Raw genomic sequence first — 21,110 nt, 5'->3', positions numbered from 1 at the left:
AGAAATTTTCAGATTTTCTTAGGCTCTCTGACCTGATTTTGCTTCATCACATAAAGCTGTCCTGCTCCCTCCCAGAGATGCTGTCACATGGAAAACTGTTCCTAACAGTGCCTTGGACTGGGTGTAGTAACTTGTTAACCTCTTGTGTAATGCAGGAAGGATGAAAAACTTAATAGAAGGTGAACACCCTTCCCTGCAGCCTATCAACAACAATCTGATATTGGTGCTGTGTCACTGTAGGTTAAATTGCTCAGACACCTACAGGAGAACTCACACTGTTTACTTCTGCTGTGCTTCTTTCAGTGCAGAAAAAACCCATAATGATAGAGACATTCCAACTGCATCAGCTGAACAGCACAACAGGAGCAGATCATTGGGTCTGCACCTCTGGATGCTCACAGAGTGGCATTAAATCTCCTTGTGCAGGATAGTTCATGGGACTTTGTTCTCTCTTAACCATGGGGTCAGTTTGCAGGCAAAGGGCCATAGCTGTAATCACCCAGTATATGATGATTTGGTGGTTTCATTTTCTAGAGCACAAAGTAGCTGCTAAAAAGATGTGGTTAGAAAGACACGTCCAGCCCAAGCTGCCCCAGGTTATTGTTATCCTTCATAAAGCTTTGGGCCTCTTCCTCAGAAAGTGCTCTAAGTTCTCAGCCAGGGGATTACACTAAATGGATTCTGCTTTGACCGAACATGAGACTTATTTGTCTGCTCTAGAGGAGAGCTCAGGTCAGTGTAAACCAGCTCAGTGTTATATTCAGTTATGCACCTGACACAGTTGGTTTTAAAAAAAATAAAATCACTGCCTCATTTTCCTGGGCTTCACATGAGAAGATAAAACATCATTGGCTCGCACAACAAAACAAGGCAAGTGTGTCAGCCTTAAAATAAACTGAACAAGTCATCATGTTACCCTGGTCACGGTGATTATGCTGCGTGCGCATTGCACAATGAAATTTCCTTCTCGTCTGTGTCGCTGAGGGCACGTGTCGCGTTCACAAGCAGCAGAGCTGGGTAGCCCTGCTCTGACCTGGGGCTCCATCCTGCAGGGAGCTGTACAAAAGGCAACACGTAACAAGCCCAGTTGAGGTAACTTACACTTTTTGATGGCCTCATGCTGCCTCCTGCTTTACAAAGCCTCTGGTTTTGGTCAGAAATGGTGAAGGTGAGAGTCAGACAGCACACAACATCATGCAAGTACCCATCTCCATCTGTAGGCAGGCTCAAGCTGTGGATATGGGTGGAGTTGGGGCAATCTGGCTGTGTCCTGAGGTATGTGCCTGCCCACTGCAGTGAGCTGTGTTTGGAGAGTAACTGTCTAGTCAGACCATGCTGGCCAAGAGCTTTGGGTAAGGTAACCTCAGATTCAGAAATTCAGCCATATCCCCATGGAAGCACTCTGGAAACCAATACAGAGCACTGCAGCTCCCACTAAAATCAGTAACACTAGACTTACAACCTAAATGGCAGCAGGAAGTCACTCCTTTTCACAGGTACAGTTTCACCTGAGGAGTGATCTTGAATTGGAAAAAAACCCACAAGGAGTAGTATGCATGCTGTGAATAGCAGCAATATGCATTTCACATTTTTTAAAATATATTTCATTATCATATCACTGGATTACCTTATCTGCCCTGCCCAGAAGCAGTTAAGTATGATTTTCCTTACCTTATACAACAGGAATTCATAATGTAGAGCAATTTAGTAACTTAGGGAGATCAAATCAAAAGCCAGTCAAAAAATTAAACACAAATACAGTGTGCCACCATACACTCAAAAAACCCACTAAGAGACCCTGTGTTACAAGAAACCTGCAAGATCCACAGGTATTAGAAAAAAACAAGTCACTTGAAAAATCCTCTTTCTCTCCTGAGGAGTCTCCTGCATGCACAGCTCATCTCTCAGATTATCGTTACATGTCACAATAATTCTCCAGGTCTAAACCGTGTCTTCAGCTGGCAGGAGGGCTGTCACAGCATGTTACAGTGATGGCAATTAGCTAACTCAATCAAAGAGATTTCCAGGTTTGGCTTTGCCTCCCCTGCTGTGGTTACAAGGACTGGGCCGGTGTGCAGTGTTCATGGCTGTTCACTGGCCAATTTGCATCCATCCCCAATTTCAAAATTATGCTCTTTGGTAGGATTCAAGGTATCCAGGCAACTGCTGTCTCCAAGGATAGCTGAATTCAGCTATATTCCTATATACTTGGTATCAGGCTCTTAATTTTACTGTTTCATACACCAGCAAAATTGGACACTTCACAGGACAGGCCTGATTTTCCTCACCAAATACAACTTAACTCCTCACACTCCCATCTAAGCTTTGCTCTGATTTTCAGGAAAGCAAGCAATAAACTATTCAGACCCTCTTCTATAAAAACACATACATAAACTGTGGACATCCATGATGAGGAAAGGCTTTTTGAAGTCTCAACTTCTCTGTGGTGTGTGCAATCGTACCAGTCATAATAAATACAGAAGCTTACTTTAATAGATCCAAGCTCAGCGGGAGATGAGAGAACAAGATCAGACCTCAAACCTTTGTCCTTCACAACAGCAGTTTGCCACCACTGTGAGTTTTATCAGCAAGTATTTTGCTTCCCCAAACTCCCTCGGCTGCCAAAAACCTGCAGTAGGTAGAGTAAGCTTTCCTGGGAAAGAACAACTGTCTGGGATAGTGGTACAAACCGTGATTTAACCATTGCAGCCCCTTCTGCTAGTACAGCTGTGCTAGTGCAGCAAGAGCTACATCTGCCCACAGGTTCCCAAAGGGGATCACAGCCAGCAGCAGGGAAATCAGGGAAATCTTACAGGTGTGGAGGTGCTCCTCTGTAAAGCTGCTGCCCCGAGACTTCACCTTCCCCAGGTCTCCGTGGCTGCTCAGGAAACGATTCTGCCTCTTCTGCGAATCCATCCTGGAAATACCCGGGGGATTTTCCCACCTCGCCCTTTCCGTGTTCAGGCCCCCGGGAACGGCGTCCACACGGCCCTGGCGCTCGCACGAAAAGTGTCTGACCTTTTGATATTGACGAAGCAGGAATACACAGGGAGTTTTCCCGACAAAACAGCGGTTCCCGGGCTGAGGAGCCGCTGGGACCCCGCACCCCCACCTGCACCCGCCGCATCTCCTCCGAGCCCCGAGCCCACACCGTAAAAGCCTCCAGGAGGCTGGGGGGAATTTTCCCCTCCCTCCCCTTCCCTGCTCGGGCCGAGGCCCCCTGGTGCCCGCCGCGACCTCAGCGCCGAGCGACGGCCGCCCGCCGCTCGCTGCCGCCGCTCCCGGGGAACGCGGCCGGGGCCGCCCCCCGTGAGGGCTCCCGGCTCCCCGCACTGCGCATGAGCGGGGGAAGGCGGCGGAAGGGCCCGTGAGGAGCCGGGAGCCGCCGCCGCCGCCGCCGGAGGAAGCGCCGCTGCCGCCGCCCTCAGTGTCCGCCCGAGCCGGGAGGGGAGAGGCCCGCACAGCCCCCACCATGGTGAGCGGCCGCCGGGGGCCCCTCCGGGCCCAGCGCGGCGCCTCGGGGCCGGGCAGGGGCAGCGCGGCCTGGTCGTTGCGCGCTGGGTGTCCGGGAGCGGCCGAATGGCCGGTGTCGGGGGCTCCGCAGCCGGGGAGGATGTGTTGGCCCGGGGGCTGCTCGTCCTCCTGCCGGGCACGGCAGCGCCGGCGTGTGGGGCCCGGGCCGGGGCCGCGGGGCGGGCGGCAGGGGCTGCTCCGGGCAGGGGCCTAAGCGGGGGGCGCCGGGATCCCGCCCAGGCTCCGACCCGCGGGGCCCCGGCAGGCCCCGCACGGCGGGGAGGGGCTCGCTGGCACCTGGAGTGAGGGTTCAGGCACCTCTGCGAGACAGCGGCCGTGGTGTGGGCAGCTCTGTCCTGGCTGTGCCCTGTGCCTGCAGCAGCACTGAGGGAGTGCAAGGGGCTGCCAGGAACCAGGGGCTGCTCGGAGTTTTTTCGCAGGATTTCAGGCGTCTCAGGGACCATTAAGCGCTGTCAGTTCACAGGGAAACTTGGGGGTGTTGATGCTTCTTGAACTGGGATTATGGTGGAGAATTTCTGGATAATTGTTCTAGGGTCTTGGTTGGTTCTTTTCATAGAAGTGTTGTAAAGGAGGGCCTTGCAGAGGTCATCCTAGTAAAGGTCTTGTAAAGGTTTATCTTGCATTTTCTCTGTAAAACTGTTCTTATAGCTGAGGATTTGCTGTGGGCTTCCAAATCGACTGACTTTCTCCCTTGCTTCTTGTAGGGGGAAACCGCAGTGTTTAGAACAACATTTTCTGGTTTGTTTGCCTAAAACAAAAGAAAAATATATTCCTTTAATTTAATTAAGGGGGCCCTCATTGGTTTCTTGCGCAGTGTCTTTATGCACCAGAGGGAACAGTTTATAGTAGTACTTCCAGGCTTTCTCCGTATTCAAATGTTGTAACACCTGTACAATTTAAAGCAGTACTTTTCTGTAGCAGTGATATAGTCTTAGGAAGGGTGTAGGAGGGAGTCATAAGATATACTGGTGTATGCTTATTGGTATGAAGATATTTTATACTTGCTGTTAATACTATTCTGACAGGCAGAGTTAAAATCATATTAAAAAAATTACAACGTCACCTTTAATTGATGGCATTACGTTGGCATAAAAATTTGGTTAGCCAGCATTTAAATTAGTGGTGTGCAGACCTCTAATAAACATGTCACTATGTAACTAGTATAATTTTTAATTGTCTAGTTTGATGTAGGTCTTCGTTTGTGTTTTTTTATGAGAGCTTATGACTGAAGTCTGAATAAAGTTCAGACTGTAAAGGTGTCTCATTGTAATTGTGCAGGTCTGGGACTGTCTCAAATCGTGCATACACAGTAATGTTACACAGCTTTTTATGAAGACTTTTTTCCATAAAAATCACCTAGAGTATGTCCCACTGCAGCCAATCCAGTGTAGGTAGGCAAAATAGATACATGGTTGATGAAATAGACAGATAATGTCTTGAATGTACATATATTATTTGCTGGCTATGAGATTAGAAATTTAAATTGAATCATACTGTAGAAAGTGGCATTATAACAGAAATAGTGAGGCCCATTATTCAGAAAATTTCTTTTTGTGAGAAACAGCAGAGTTCTGTCAGCTTGGTCTTCTTGGAAACACTTAAGTGAAGAACCAGCAGACATACTCTGTGTAGCAGTTCTGTACAGGTAGATTGGTATTTATCGGATGAGAGGGAGTATGTGAATACTCCAGTCATGGCCCCGAGCAGAGCTGTTAGGCCCTGTGCAAACAACTGTGTTCCAGGTTGTGCTTGTTGTCTGCAGCACCCAGGTGAAAGGATGACATAGACACTGAAGTGGGACTAAATGACGGGCTGCAGCTTTTAGAAGTAGTAAATACAGGTATGGATGGTTTCCAGTGCCCGGGCGTAGGATTCTGTACCTTATTTGTGGTATGTCAAAATCCTCTGTTTGGTTAGGGCAAAGGTGGGGATACTTCACAGAGATCCGAGGATGCCCATCCAGAAACATGAGATTTGATGTGCCATTTTTCTGCCCATGTACACAACTGCTCTGACTCGTCCTTCCAGTGGCTGTGGCCAGGTAGCTTGTCCAGCACAGCAAATGCCATGGCACAGGCTCCTGCAGCTGGGGCCTGGCTCCTACCTGTCCATGCAGCGCTGCCAGATAGAGCACTGCTGGCTCTGCCTTAGTCTCACCAGTGTCCATATGGCCAGAGCCTTGTGCCTTCAGGACAGAGGTTTCCTGCCCTTGAACCATCTTTGTCCTAGATCTGGAAGGGACACCACCCTGCCAGCATTCCTGGGACTGCTGAGAGCAGTCAGCCTTTCTTACCCACCCTTCATTTGAGCTGGCTGAGCAGCACCTGGCGAAGTGCTGTCCTTCACCTTCCCTGTTAGAGTGTTACTGCTTCATCTCATCCTGAGGACAGTGCTGTGCCCATGAATCAAGGCAGAGCAGTAAGCTGGTCCATTGTACTCTGAGCCATCTTCACTGCCTGTACAATTCTGAATGATTTAATGAATTTAGAACTGTGTGTGGTAATCGAGGCAAGTGTGTGATTATCTACATCTTTATCCAGAGCCATGTGCTAGCCTTGTCTCCATTTATATTATCTATTATATTGTCAAGTTTGTGTTCTCTGAAAAATATTTCTGTGCTGATAAATACATAATTTCTTACTGCAAACCTCAGCTGACAGGAAGTTGTAAAATCACACATATTACAAGAATTTCATGTCTGACGCTGTCTCCTGTAATGTTAGTGTGCTTCATGCCATTGTTATGTGGTGTTTAACTCAATGAGCTATTCTGCAAGGCCAGCTGTTTATACGTGTAATCGGTGGTGCATATGCATGTCTGAAGCAGTTTGTTGATATTAAATATTTGAGGTTTGGTTGTCCCATGGCAAAACTTCAGATTCTTGGCATTATGCTTCGGACGGAGTAGTCAGAGTGCTAGACAAGATGGTGCATGATTTTGTTTCCTAGCTTACCAGAGATCCCTTTGAACTAATACTTTAAATCACTTTTAACTGGAGCCATGAAAAAAAGATTCAAGAATATGAACTACTCTGAGAACAAGGTGTGAAATTTATTATGTGGCTCTTGATATTTTACTCATGTTTTATGGTGCCAATGCAAATATACAGTATGACTAGAGCTTGTGCCCCATACCAGAGTTAAGAATGCTAAACAACTGCCTGCTTTATGTTGTCCTTTTTTTTTTTTAGGAAATCCCTGATTTTTGTGTTTCATTCACCTGTCAGTTTAGCATGAATTACCATTATATCTACAGCAATATTCTGGGTAGTTGTATATTGACCTTCTGCCTGTATGTGAATACTGAAATTATTTTATCCACTAAAAGAACATCACAGAGGATGCAAAGCAACTTTAATTTTATGTTGTGATTTTTCCCTTGGATTTTATGTTTCAACAGACTTTTAAAGTGGTTTTGTTCTGTTCCACTGCGGCCAAGTGGATTTCACATGAGTTTGAAACAGAAGCTTACAAATGTCCTGTCTTACTTTGTGTGCCCTCTCTTAGAGAAACTGCTGTGGAAAATAAAATGTAGTTGAAGGACATGTTTGTTTACATTATTCAGAAACTGTGGCTATTTACTTTCATTGTTTTTACCTTTACCTTAGATTTTTTTGGTAGTATACCTGTGTGCCATCACTGTTGGTGGGTTAAGATGCAGTTCTGTGTATTTGTAGATTTTTGTTGTAATTAATGTTTTTCTTACAAAACAAAGAAAAATACTCATGATTCTGCCTTTTAAGCTTTCATGTGTTAGTTGAATACAAGCAGTAAGGCAGACATTTTTAGGTGTCTTTGGTTCCTTTCATGGATACAGTCCAAGGTGGGATGACTGGGGAGCAGAACTCCCCTGGCCATTTGTGTCACATCAAGGGACGGAAGTGGCAGTCAGGTGAGGGGATGGCATGCCCGAGCCTCTGGGATTGAGCTGGGTCCTTGGGAAGGGCAGGGATGCTTCCCACAGCCACAGCTCTTGCTGGAGTCTCAGTGCAGTCTGTGTAAAGGCTGAGACTTTGTGGAGGTTGATACTATTTTTGAAAAGGCTTTTACCTGTCACATGCATGAGAACTTAACAGGCTTTTCTTTCAGTCCTGCCTGAAACAAAATTACAGATGTCACATTGTTCAAATTCCTTTACTTAGCAGTGAAAGTCCAGGATTTGGATGGTCTGTATCAGTGGCTGGGAAGGGAAAGGTGCAAAGCAGTCGCTCGCTGAGGAGTGACTGTGGGAATGCCTTCCTTGGGGGCCACAGGGAAGTCTGGGCAGCAAAACTCATTGTGCCCTGCTTGTCTCACTGGGGCCACATGGGACCTTTGAGCCAAGTCCAAGAACACGCTCCAGGAGGGATCCTCAGCTCTCCAGTCCAGGCAGTGTGGGACAAAGGTTGATGCTGCTTCCCATCAACATTATCCAAGAGAGTGGAGCCCTCATTCAGCTATTAGCTGTCTGCAAAATGTTGATGACCAGTGTGCAGAACTTATCTTTGAATCTGGGGTGACTAAACACAGTGCAGAAGATAATGAAAAACAGTGCTGTAGTCAGAGTTGGTAGAGAGGTTCTAGTATTTTTTGTGCCTGAGACTAGGAGAAAAAAATACTTGGGGAAGTAAAAGTCCAAGTATTATATTTTTTATTTGTAATTTTTCACTGAAGTATCTGATCAAGGAAAGGATATTGAATTACAATATTCAAATTTGGTACTTCATGGTAAGAGGCAAATCTTAATTTTAAAATCAAAATTAGAGAACCAGATATTAATTAGAATGAGTGTAGTTTTATGAGTACACAATGTAGCTTTTCATTTGAAGAAGTTATTCTGTGTTTTAAAAGTAAGGTTATCTGCCTTGTGACATCCTTATTATGAAAGGTAGCTTGGATACCACGCAAACTTGATCAAAGGCTTGCAGAACTGAGTTTCTCCTTTTGATCCAAGAAGTAAGAGTACAAATTTGTTTCATTTGCTTTCCATTGGTTTCCATTTGGATATATAGGCAAGACACATATCTGTTAAATAATAAAAGTCTATCTTCCTTTTTAACCTGTGTTAAAGTTGAGATGTTTTAAGTGGATTGTGTTGCATTGCAGTGAGCACAATTTCAGTGTCAGGTATTTGTTGCCTGATGACTATAGGATTAAAGGTTATGTGCTGCTCTGTATTGCACTTAAAACAATAATAGAGTATTAGTGCTCAGTGTCTAGAAATAGCCCTTGAAAGTGCAGAAGGTTTGGAACCTGTTCCTGCTTGAAGTGTGGGTTTTTAATGTGCTGGAAGAAGAGCTATAATAGGATAATAAAAACTCAGCAGTAATTCCATCTCTTGCTGTCCTGTAGTAGGCCTGCAAAGAGTGCCCAGTCACTTAGGATGTGGAGTGTCCTGTCCATATTGGCAAGGTTCTGCAGAAGCATTCATCAAATGTAAAGAAAGGATTTTGGCACTTCTTCGCTGAACATAAACTCATATTTGACCAGTAAAAATATGAATATTAAAGGAAAAGATTATGGCTGAACAGTGTGATTTATTGCATTTTACACCTTACTGAATGTTGAAATTAGCTGCTTGCTTCTTTGCAATTTCAGTCTTCTTTTAAAAAGGCTTTACGTTGTTGCTACCACTTAGGGAGCCCCAAGCATGGGAAAATCTAATGTACATACGTAGAATTTAAATTTTACCATAAAAGGCATTTAAGCTGCAAGTTTTTGTTCTAACAAATTGTACTCTTCTTTTATGTGACAAGATGCAGAACATACCACCTTCTGTGGTCCTGGGCATCCATGGTAAAGCCTATTTAAACCTGTTCCTTGACTTTTTGTGGGATGACACTGCTTTTGGAGCTCACCCTTGCAGGAGCAGGGGAGAACAAAGGCTCCTGAGATTTTACAGAGTACTCAGTATTAAATGGGCTATGTATACTTATGTGTACATGTTTAAAAAAATCAAAAATACTAAGGATTAAAGGCAGCAGCTTTGTAAAGAAAAAGAAGAAAAGAAAAGCGAAGATAATTAAGTATGGCTGCCCTATAGTGCAGCTGAGTCTGTGGAGATGCAGCAGTCTGGCTGTTTGGAACTGATTAGAGGAAGCTGGTAATTGATAGAGAAAATTAAATTTAGGATTGTTTCATCTTCATTTGGGATTTCTTTCAGTGCTTTGTTTTCATATATCTGAGTTTGCAATACATTTTAAAAAGCTGCAACTGAAAATCCATTAGTCATTTCTGGAAGTAGTTCCACGTGGCTTTGTCAGCGTAAGTGGTTTTTGTGGAAGTGTGAGCTCAGTAGTGCAAGGTGCTGAATGTCTGTGGAGCCAAGCATTGACAGATGGGGTGCACAGGAGCTGCTCTGCTGGCTTGGCCTTTCCCTGGAACCATGCCTGATAATCTCAGTTTCAGAAATGTCTTTGTAGCCAGAGGTCCACAGTGACAAACTTGGTCAAGAGACTGAAATCAAGCAGCAGCACATAATAGCTTTAAAAATGGTATAGTCTAACTAATACCAGTCTGTTCGGAGTCTGCAGTCTGAGCTGAAAGTTTGGCTTCAGTTAAGTGTTGTAGGTACAGGGTGGTTTTGGTTTGGGGGGATTCTTTTTATTAAAGGATACTTAAGCTAAGGGTATTGTTCTGTTTAGTATATTATGTGGGCATCAGTTTAAACCAAATGTGATGTTCTTGTATTTTTTTCCAGTGGTGTAACTCTGAAGCTGGTAACTTAACTATTCTTACAAATAAAAGTGTTCACACTTGTCATCAAGCCACAGAAAACTGATCCTGACTTTTAGGACAGATGAATTTGTGTTCTGAAGCATTAGTTCTTTTTTCTAATGATTATGTAATTGAACACTAATTATCCTTTGGAATTAAGATCTTGAGCATATACTGCTCCTAAGTCATTCATTCTTTGGCTGAATTTTATCATGTCTTGGGATATTTTTCCCCTTTTTCTCCATAGTCCCTGAGAAGGAGCTGTTGAAATTACAGTTGCAATAATAAACAGAATATACAAGTTTTGGTTCGAATACGAAGTAAACTAAAAATGAAATATTTGTGCCATGTAAGAAATCCAATCCTGACTTGAAATTTTGTCAGAACTTTTATTTACCAAGTTGTAACATTGGGAGTGTTTGCTTTGACTGTATTGAGTGAACTGCGGAACTGAATTTGGGTGTGGGGCAGGAGCTGTGGTTGCTTTCTCCTGATGAGCAGTTAGTTTTGTGTAACTCATACCCTTGAAATCCTGAGTGTGCTTCTCCTCATCAGAAATGTCCTTGGGAATCCCTCTCTGCTGATAAGCAGCAAGTCTGCGTTCAGTTCTGGGCTGGAGCAGGGCGGGATGGCTGGGCCTGGGCAGGAGGCCTGGAATTCCAGAGCTCTCACCTTGGCTACTCACTCCCCCGCCTGCCTCGGGCACCGCTGCCTTTTTCCTTAGCTTCGGTTGCTGCACCTGTGAAATGGAGACAAGGCCTCCTCGCAGGAATGTTTTGCAAATCATGTAGGTGGAGCTGAGAACCTTCAAAGTGAAAAATCTCTTTAAAGAAAAAGAAGTCTTTAAGGTGTTTCAGTGTGTAGCTCCCTGAAATGGATGGCCCAGCCTAGTCCCTTGCTGCCATCAAGAGGCGCCTCAGGAGATCTCGTTCCAGGTGTGGCCCTGGTCCTGCAGTAGCTGGGACCAAAAGGACACCAGCCTGCTGCTCAGTGGTGCTAAACTGTTCAGTGGCCTGCTCTGCCTCACCTCTGGAGGATCTTGATCGCATATTTTGGTATCCTGATTGCTTGGGAAAATTATAAAGATACTGATTTAAAAAACATTAAGAGACTGGTATTTATTCACTTGCAGTTTTTTTGTCCAGTAGACATTTCTAGTTACAGTATTGTCTGTTTTCACTAGAACAAGTTGAAATCATCACAGAAGGATAAAGTGCGTCAGTTTATGGTCTTCACACAATCTAGTGAAAAGACAGCAGTCAGTTGTCTGTCTCAAAATGACTGGAAGTTAGATGTTGCAACAGACAACTTTTTCCAAAATCCTGAACTTTATATACGAGAGAGTGTTAAAGGATCACTGGACAGAAAGAAGTTAGAACAACTATATAACAGATACAAAGGTGAGTACCCTGAATTTTAAGGCTTATTTCATACTTGGATAATTCTTATTTACAATGTATTGGTGATGCTGTGCTCTCGTGCTGGGAAATCTTAACTCTTTCAGCTTTGTTTTTCTGTGCTAATAATACAAATTAGAAGGGAAATGTAGGTAGGTTTCTACTTCACAGGGATTACATGCAGTTACTTTATGTGCTCTGAATGTATCTACATTTATAGGACAGTAGGGTCTGAGCTGGAATTATGTGTGCAGTGAGTAATTGGGATGGTTAACAAGGATTTTAGGTAAGTCTCCTAGGGAAGGCACATCACACAGGACTTGATCCTGACAAAGGACAAGGTTGCATACTAGGGATGGCTTCTACCTTAGTTTTTATTCAGCTTGTTCTTATTATCAGGTAGTTACAGAGTGTAAAAGAAAACAAAGTCTCTGTATCTGTTACATAGCCAGTGTTCAACTGATATCCTACTGCATAATGTTGACTCAGTAGAGCAGAACAAATCGTGTGTTTTAGCACTTAATCTAAAAAAGAGTGCTCTGTTTTCTGTCAGTTTCCCTATGTTTTATATGTATAATCCAAATACCATTTTTGTGAAGTCTGTGTTGGCTTGTGTTAGTAGATCTTTGTTAGCTCAGTGGATATGTGAGCATCTCACTTCCAGACCAGATGTTGATTCCTTTGTGGAAAGAGGAGTGGGCCTGGCTGACTTGGAATCGCTAATGGAGCAGCTTAACTTCCCCTGGAGGTTACTGTGTCCAACCTCTGGATGCTGGGAACCTCCTGTGGGCCAGGAAATGCCTAAATCTGCTCTTGAGGTAGCTGTGGATGGGCAGATTTGGGTGTTGGTACAGCTTGGAAATGAACACTGCAGAATGGCTTCTACTGGAGCACAGCTCATCAGTCTGACCAAAGCGGCCAATAATTGAGTGTGCTGGAGGAGAGAACCACTGTGCTCTGTAGGGAATGAGTCAGAAGATCCTGCATATTATTAGGCAGAAAACAAATGTTTGTGGTGCTTTTGTCTCTCAATGAAAATAACATGATCTTCGTTGTATGGGAGGCTTTATTGCAGTAACTGTCTCAATTGTTAAAGCTTAACCATTGGAACACTCAAGTAATTTTGTTTTTAAAATACTCTCTTATAAGGGCAGATCCCAAAAAAGGCTTCTTGGAAATGTTTCCTTGTCTTAAATATACTTGTCGAACAAATTAGTTTTTTCAAATATCTGTTTCTCTTGATACTTACTTTTATGTGCTGAAGATCCTCAAGATGAGAATAAGATTGGTATAGATGGAATACAGCAGTTCTGTGATGACCTAGCTCTTGACCCAGCCAGCATCACTGTACTCATCATCGCATGGAAATTCCGGGCTGCAACACAGTGTGAATTTTCAAAGCTGGAATTCATGGATGGAATGACTGAGCTGGGGTAAGTGCTCACTGAGTGTTAGATGGTGACAGTGTGATCCAGTGTCCTGTTTTGGGGAATTCTCAGTCTTGGTGTCCTTTCTGAGATGTTTCAGAGTCCAGCATCACTGCTCTGCCTCTGGAAAAATGCAGCCCAGCCTTGGTTGTGTGAGGGCTGTGTGGTGGCTGGCACAGAGCTGCTCTGGCAGGTAGAGCAGGGATGTTGGGCAGACCTGGGCTTCTCTGCTTTGTGAGTGTGCAGGAGTCTTTATCACATTTTCCTGAAAATTTTGTGGATTCTAGAACCTGGTATGTCAGGTATATGTGCAAATGCCGTGTGAAGAAATAACAAATAAGTGAAATTCTTGTAGAAGTGCAGACTCATTAATGGCTTCCTGAATTCTGTTTTGATAATCATATTGTATTCTACAAACAGTTTATAGATTTTTGTTTAACTCATGTTTTTATGGCAAAATGAATAATACATAAATATGCAAACAAATATCCTTTTTAAAATGCAGATGTGACAGCATAGAAAAACTGAAGGCCCAGATTCCTAAAATGGAACAAGAATTAAAAGAGCCTGGAAGATTTAAGGATTTTTATCAATTTACTTTCAACTTTGCAAAGAACCCAGGACAGAAAGGTTTAGGTATGTATTCTAATTCATAAGCATTTGTTCATAAATATTGGAAATGACTAATTAAAGCAGTAAATGAATGTATTATTGTGATCCAATGAATCTGAAAGATAATCACCCTTGGGATAAAATGCATCTCTGTGTTTTGAAAGACAGATGTCAGTTTAAGGTACTGAAATTGATTATTAAGAAAGGCTACAGAATTTTATGAGAGAAGGTTTATTTCTTCATTTAGTGAGTGAAGTTCTCAGTAAGCACAATGGGTTGTGCTCTTATATTAGAGACATAATTGCACCGCTTAGAATTTGCAGCAGTGAACAGATTAATTGAATTTTTACTTTTAGGATAAATTGAAGCTGTAAAACCATTTTCTGTGTAAGCACATTTGTACACTCCCTTGTAACACCAGAAATGCTTGCAAATGTCCTAGCAGGATAGAATTGGAATGGTACAAACAGATTCCTGTGTTCTGGGCCTGATGCCTGCTGGTGCCTACCTACAGAGTTTTTTTTTTTCCTTTGCCTCTGTGAAGGCTTTTTTGTCATTATTTCAGAGTTCACAGGCTGAGTGTGTCTTTGGTTGGTCTAACAGGTGGAGTGGAAGAATAATTTATTAAAAATAATTTCAGAACACCACAGTTTGGATGGAATTAAAGCAACAAACTGTAGCTCTGTCTATTCAAAACAACAAAAATGAGGGAATAATTTCTTTCAAGCTGTGATGTTAAACACTCAGGATGTACATTAATTTCTCTACAGTGTGATTTGGCTATTAGCCATAACTAGCCTTTCATGATCCTGTAACTTCTTACATTAATTTTTCTGGTTTTGAGAAGTAATAAAATATGGAAATTGCTGGTAGGTTCTTCCTTGGCAGCTTATGAATTTATTTTTCTCAGTAATGAACATGCTCTAAACTGACTGCCACTGGACACCTTTGCATTCCCAGGCTGTGTAAAGATGAGCTTTCTCCTTTAGTTTTACTGGCTTTTATGTACAGACCAACTTTTGGCTTAAAATGAGTATTGAAAAATAAGTAAATAAGCAAAAGCTCAGTGTCCTTCTGTGACATCTGGCTGTATCTTGTTTGTTGTTTTCAGTGGATTGTGAATTTCATTGTATCCAAAGGAGCTAAAAGTGCTGCTAAACCATCTGAAAATACTTGTGCATGCTTGTAGTCATTTCTGAATCATGCAAATGAATGAATAGGCTGATTTGTATTTCTTGTAGAAAATCATCGTAATTTTTTTAGGCTGCTACAACAAGGAAAATGTGGACAGCAAATGAATTGTGGGATTAATTTCCCAGGAAAACTCATTCACTTGCTTTATTTCTCCTTCATCATAAAGCTTCTTCATGCATGTTAAGCTCTAGCAGTGGCAGACAAGTATAGTTTTCTGAGATCCATATGGCATATACATAGTGTAAGATAGGTTTTTTAATTGTTTTTGTTTTAAAGTCTGGGTCTGGAAGTCTGAGCCTAAAGTCTGGATGCTTACCAGCCATTTTGGTGCTCATAAATACACAGTTCTAGGCATGAATTTAGAACAGGGCAGAATAATTCTGGAAACCCTGGAGCAAAACACTGGGAGAAGTACAGAGCTGCAAAGTAAGTGCTGCTAGTTAGGCAATTAATTTTGGTGTGTCTAAATAACTGCTTGTAGGAACTTGCCAAACTGATTTTAATGTATATTGGCCTCTAATCTTGCAAACATTGTGCAGTAGTTCAGGCACAGTTCTGGAAATATATTTCCTCCGCATAATTCCTTACTACTGTGTAAGTAGGAGGGTGTCTGAAAAGTTCTTGTGATGTTTCCATCTCATTAGAGAATACCCTGTAGCTGGTGTTCATCTCAAACATTGCTTCTCTTGCATCTCTCTGGATAAGATTAAAAATGGAGGATGTATTTTGAGATTCCTATATTTGAGCCAGGAGGATTTCACTGGGCATTTTCACACTTAGAGAAACCTAAAATTGTATCTTCACCTTCCAGTTTTGTTGTATCATATAATTTATTTTTTAAAATGTAGTTTGTCCCAAGGTATTACGTCATCATGCTTTACATGTTTGGACTCATACAGTGAGTTTGAGGTTGCAGCATCCTGAGATTTAGCTTTTAACAGCCATTGTTTACCCACAAGAATTACCTCCAGATTGTATAAAAACGTCAAAGTGCAGAGATTGTTTATAGTGATTGTTTGCAATCACTGTAAAATGCAGTGATTTGATCACCTTGCCCTTTTGTATGCACACCATTAATGCAGCACAAGTAAATAAAACTTAGTTTTTAATTTTTTTCCATGAGGAACTGATCAGCTTCCTCTGAAATTGTAATAATGTTGCCCTAAAAAAAATCGTTAAAAGTTGGTTTTATCTAAATTGTATTTTGTACATTTAAAAAAAGAAAGAAAGTCTCAGTAAAAAATACTACAAATTTTTTTTTCAAGCCAATAGCATCTTTAACTGAAAATATTTTGCTGACTTTAAAGTATTGTTAGATAGCAAAAGGCGTATGAAATGTCCTGGGGGGTTTTGGATATATTAGATATTAATATGGGCAATTTTCAGTTCTGTAAAATATAAAATATGTGTGTTTATGGTTGCCTTTTTGTAAAGGATCCATGAATATATTTGCATTAGTTTAATCTTTTCACGTTTATGGATACATGGTGTTCAGTACTGGTGGAGATTATATATTTGATATGTATATCTCTAAAAGTAATTATTTTAATATTACAGATTTAGAAATGGCCATTGCCTACTGGAATTTAGTACTTAATGGAAGATTTAAATTTCTAGACTTGTGGAACAAATTTTTGTTGGTAAGTTGAAACCTTTACATAATCTGGACTGCAGTATTTTCAGAACTTGGAAGAGAAACATGTTTAAGTTATTGAGCAGATGAAATAGACTGTCTTGACCTAAATCCCAGATATTCACAGTGTGTACAATAGAAATATGTTTTGGGGATATGGATGTGTTTGAGACAGCAAAAACGAATGTATAATAGGGTTTTAATTTATTTTTTTAAATACAAATTTTCCACCTCTCCAAACAGGAACATCATAAAAGATCAATTCCTAAGGATACCTGGAACCTTCTTCTAGACTTTAGTACAATGATAGCAGATGATATGTCTAACTATGATGAGGAAGGTAAACATTGCCATTTTCTCTCATTAACTTCTGACTGTGTTTTATGTGACATTTATTGCTGTGTATCTGCTTTGGCACAGTCTCAAAACCAGCTCCATTAGAGTAGTACTGGTGAGCTGAAGTCCAGTTAGAGCCCCTTTAATGCATGTTGTAATTGTCTCTGTTACTGATGTTTTAAAAAAGAAATGCTGAAGCTTTAATGGAATCCATTTTCTTTTTTGTTCTAAGCTCAGACAGAAATTCTTTCTTACTGAGACAGCCCCAAATTCTTTCTTATTGAGACAAACCCTGCTATATGTCCATTTAAAACCCACAGATTCTCTGTTAGTGCAGTTCTTGGCATCTTCATCCAAGTAACTGATCCATGGTTTGTGCAGCTCTGCGTAGGGTCCTCTGGTTACTGCATTTCATATCTGAGAATGTTTTTGTCTGTTTGCTTCCCTTTATGTGAGGCTTGGACATGTTTTGACATAGAAGTGAAGCTGGCAGCACACAGGGATTGCTGAACAGAACTCACTTCCTACCAGAGGTGTTTCTTGTAAACTTTTGTATTGATCTTTTCCAGTCCACGTGCAGCCAAGAACAGCTGATTACCCTCAGCCCTTGGCAGCACATCAGTTCAGTGAGGGGGGAAAGGAAACTTGGGATACCTCTGGAGCAGAGGGCAGCAAACTTCTCCAACTTTATTTACTAATTGTGGACTGTCCTCATTCCCTTGTCAGTTTTGAGTTAGGATTTTGGTCAGCTTTTAGTTTTGTCTGGAAGACGACCCTTGAAAGTGATGTGTATTAACTGGTTTTAAAGGAAGCAGAAATCTTTAATCGGTTCTTAAATTTCAAGGAGGAAAATGAATTTTTTTTTTTTTTTTTGCTTCCAACTCTGCCTAGTTTAATACTGGAAAACAAATAGATTGTCTGGATATGAAGCTTGTGAAAGAATGCCTTGCTAAACCAAGTTCTTACATTCTGGTGTTTTCCTCTTTTAGGGGCATGGCCAGTTCTTATTGATGACTTTGTGGAATTTGCACGCCCTCAAATTGCTGGGACAAAAAGTACGACAGTGTAGCACTAAAGGACCCTTCTAGAGTGTACATAGTCTGTACAATACCTGAAATGGAAAATTGCACAGTCAATTTCTGCTGGCTGGACTGAACTGAAGATCAATCCTCACAATATGGCTGAGGGTTGAGACAAACCTTTAAGGATACATCTTGGACCATATCATATTTCATTCTTCTACTGGTGGTTTGGGCTTTTCTTCTAGTCTGGACCACTCTTGCCCGTTAAAATTCCAACACTGTGGATTTCATCATGGATTTATTTTTGTTGGTGGATCACCCTAGTTTCATCTCCCATAAGTCCTAGAAGCTTTATAATTATTTTGAGGTTTCTGATTTCACATAAAGCACAATGCTGGTCATCATCAGACAACTGTTGTATGGCATCTGAATTATAGAGATCAACATCAAAACAGTTTTTAAAAGAATCCTTAAATACACACTTGGGGCTAGTTGCAAAGACTGTACTGATAGCACTTCCTGCAAGAGTGATGCATTATGTGTACTGGGTCCGAGTTTTTTCTTTTCTGGAAAAGTGCAGGTGTCGTCTGAGTTTGGGTCTCTGGTCACAGCAGTGACAGGAATGACCAAGGAGCCCCAGGGCTGTTGACTGGGGGTCTCTGGTGCCTGGCTGAGGTTTGCTGGTGGCTCAGCTGCTCTGGGGACAGCTTGGGGACGACACAACTTGAGCACTTCCCACCCCGTGGGCGATGGCGGAGCCCGCCGTGGCCGAGCTGTGTCCTCACAGGAGCCAGTGTTCTCTAGGTTTCTCTCTAAGAAATCAGATTTCATTACAGTTTTGAAATGCTTATCTGTCTGTCAAAGAAAAGTTTTTCATTTCTGTGGAAATCAAACACTTGAATATACTGAATTTGTGTCTTAACTGTTTGCTACACAATACAGTATTTTAAATTGAGACATGTGACGTTTATGGCTGAGGTGTGACGAAGCAAATGGCCCTGTTTGTACAAGAAGCTGGTGAGGTTGATGTGAATCTGGGTTTTGAAACCATTATCCTGGTAAGTTAAATCTTCATAACATAGAGGTACTGCCATTATGGATTACACCCTTTTTAAAATTATTTTGCTGAGTTTTCCTTAAATTGACATATCACTGTGGTTGCCAAATACAGAAATTAAGAGTAAAGCTTTCCCAGACAAGCACAGATCAAGCTACTACACTGGCTTTGTTCGTTTAAATTATTTTGTTGATCATCACTACTTCTGTCTTGCTGCATTTGACTAAATTGCTTCATTTGGATCAAAGCACGTTTTAGGAGATGCAATTCTTTAATAATACAAGAACTCTTTAGCTGCTTTTATGGTCTTTTACTCCTCACTGAGTTACTTGTGACGAGATGTGATAAATCCTGCTCTGGAAAACAAGCTGGAGAGAACGAGCTCCAGGAGAGGAGACAGACCATACTTACAAGTGAGAAGAGGGGGTTTAAGTCCATGCTCTAAATAGTGCCCTGGTAAGGCAAGAATTGTTCTTGAGATGAGTCACTGGTACTTGCACTAGACTGCAGCATGATTTTATGCAGGTGGTAAAAGTATTTTAGAGAAAAAATGACTATTAAACAGCTAAAATTTTTATTTGTACTCTGTGCAGTTGACCTGAAGGCTGGCTCCCCTTACAGCAGTGCCCTTTTGGCAAACCCAGTTGTGCATTTATTCCAAAAATACAGTTCCTCAAAAATATTGCAGACTTTCTCCAGCTACTGGAATTGGCTATGCCAAAAACTGTGTGTTTTGCTGCTTTCAATATTTCGTTTCTCAGTTTTGTGTAAATAAAAATGGGGACGTGAAATTATGGGGTGGGTGGGGTGGAAAAAAAAAAGCTTGACAAGGTTATCTCTGCGTGCTGTTTTCTGTCTTGAGGGTTTTGGTACTGTTTCAGATTGATTAGTTCAAGGATGCTGTGCTTGGAGAGGAGAACTGACTTGCTTTTCATCCCAATGCAGACTTGTCCCTCAGAAAGTCTGGGATTGGGCAGTGGCAAAATGCCGTGGTGTTTTAGAGACTCTTCCTTTTGAATGCAAGATCTTTCCAACAAAATAGTGTTGTCATCAGTTTGGTACTACATGCTTATAATTACTGTGTAATTATAAAGAAATACATTAAAACCTTTGACTAATTATGTTGCAGAAAAGGGTTATTTGTGCTATCATGGCATCTTAAAAGTTTTTCAAAATGACTGAAGTTGAAAGAAACATTGATTTAACAGGGTGTTGTTCTAAGGACAAAATGCCTGCTTACAGGGAATATTTTGTACTGAAACGTGCTCGGATGTGGCCATGTGGTTTTTTTCCTTTATATATGTGTGGGTTTGTTTTTTGGTTTTGTTTTTTTTTTTTTTAAGAATGCAGCCAGTTGCTTACTTGGATTGCTTTAATTCGTAAGTGCTTATGTCTTCAATTTGATGATCTCCCCGCAAATAGATTGATTTAATTTTGCCAAATGTCAAGGAAAAAAAAAAAAGGCAAGCATCAAGTTTGTAAACTGTTTTTATACATTAAAATATGTACAAAATTAGAAGTGCCCTGATATAAAACACTTAATCTTGAGATTATATTTAGTAAAAACCCATCATTTACATATCTCTGTAAGTTCAAAATGTAACTTCTTACAATCCCTCTCATTACCAACAGAGGCAATAAAGCTCCAGTGAAATTGCCATGACTGAGGTTTGTACTGCATTGTTTCAGTGTATTATTTGTAAAACTTTTTTCTGGAATGTGCTTTTAGGGAGTGGGGGAAAAAAAGCATGGAATATGTGTATTCTGCATAAAATACAGTTCAGGACAAGTCTTTCTTTTGGGTGGGAAGAAAAAAGTCTAAAATCTCCTCCACCTTGCCTGTTGCTTGTTCCCAATGTTTACAAGTCCCACCTGGAGCTGATTGTCCCAGCCCTGGGCAGGGCCCTGCCCCAGCATGGGAAGGAAGACAGCCCACACTGCAGTGGCTCAGGTACGCCTCAAGTGCAGCGGGAAAGCCACTTTTTACTGATCAGCCTGTTCAGGAGTAACTCACGACTTGCCTCAGAACTGTGTTACAACAAAATCCGTACTGAGACATCCTTATTTAAGGAAGATATAGTTTTTTTAAAGAATGCATTTAATAAACTTTTGTCATTCACACTCTTATTTAAATAATGTTGCCAGAAGTCTCTGTAGCTTTTATTTGAGGACGGTAAATGGTCTGGGTTGGCTTTTAAACAAA

The 21,110-nt window shown here is 41.6% G+C and overlaps 1 protein-coding gene and 2 long non-coding RNA genes across 5 annotated transcripts; 2 read left to right on the top strand and 1 right to left on the bottom strand.

Moving 5' to 3' along the window:
• Positions 1–1,957: 1,957 nt before the first annotated feature.
• On the top strand, positions 1,958–2,458 carry LOC137479806 (uncharacterized). The gene is made up of 2 exons (XR_011002534.1): positions 1,958–2,151; positions 2,248–2,458. It is a non-coding gene; the product is annotated as an uncharacterized lncRNA (long non-coding RNA).
• Positions 2,459–2,470: 12 nt separating this feature from the next.
• Positions 2,471–3,113, bottom strand: LOC137479807 (uncharacterized). 2 transcript variants are annotated; one of them, XR_011002536.1, is made up of 3 exons: positions 3,019–3,113; positions 2,814–2,917; positions 2,471–2,653 (listed from the first exon to the last, which is right to left on the bottom strand). It is a non-coding gene; the product is annotated as an uncharacterized lncRNA (long non-coding RNA). The 2 variants fall into 2 exon arrangements; XR_011002535.1 differs by lacking the exon at positions 3,019–3,113 and having other exon boundaries at positions 2,814–2,998.
• A 198-nt stretch (positions 3,114–3,311) lies between these two features.
• On the top strand, positions 3,312–20,565 carry DCUN1D1 (defective in cullin neddylation 1 domain containing 1). 2 transcript variants are annotated; one of them, XM_068200395.1, is made up of 7 exons: positions 3,312–3,475; positions 11,413–11,629; positions 12,891–13,059; positions 13,559–13,689; positions 16,417–16,499; positions 16,736–16,832; positions 17,818–20,565. In XM_068200395.1, exons 1-7 carry the CDS (start codon positions 3,473–3,475, stop codon positions 17,895–17,897), a joined length of 780 nt encoding a protein of 259 aa, XP_068056496.1. In that variant the 5' UTR covers positions 3,312–3,472; the 3' UTR covers positions 17,898–20,565. The 2 variants fall into 2 exon arrangements, with proteins under 2 accessions (XP_068056496.1, XP_068056497.1); XM_068200396.1 differs by lacking the exon at positions 3,312–3,475 and adding an exon at positions 7,789–7,917.
• The last annotated feature ends 545 nt before the right edge of the window (positions 20,566–21,110 follow it).

The sequence above is a fragment of the Anomalospiza imberbis genome, chromosome 10 (assembly GCF_031753505.1).
Source record: "Anomalospiza imberbis isolate Cuckoo-Finch-1a 21T00152 chromosome 10, ASM3175350v1, whole genome shotgun sequence".
In the NCBI taxonomy this organism is placed as follows: Eukaryota; Metazoa; Chordata; class Aves; order Passeriformes; family Viduidae; genus Anomalospiza; species Anomalospiza imberbis.
This window is presented reverse-complemented; position numbering and strand designations above follow the sequence as displayed.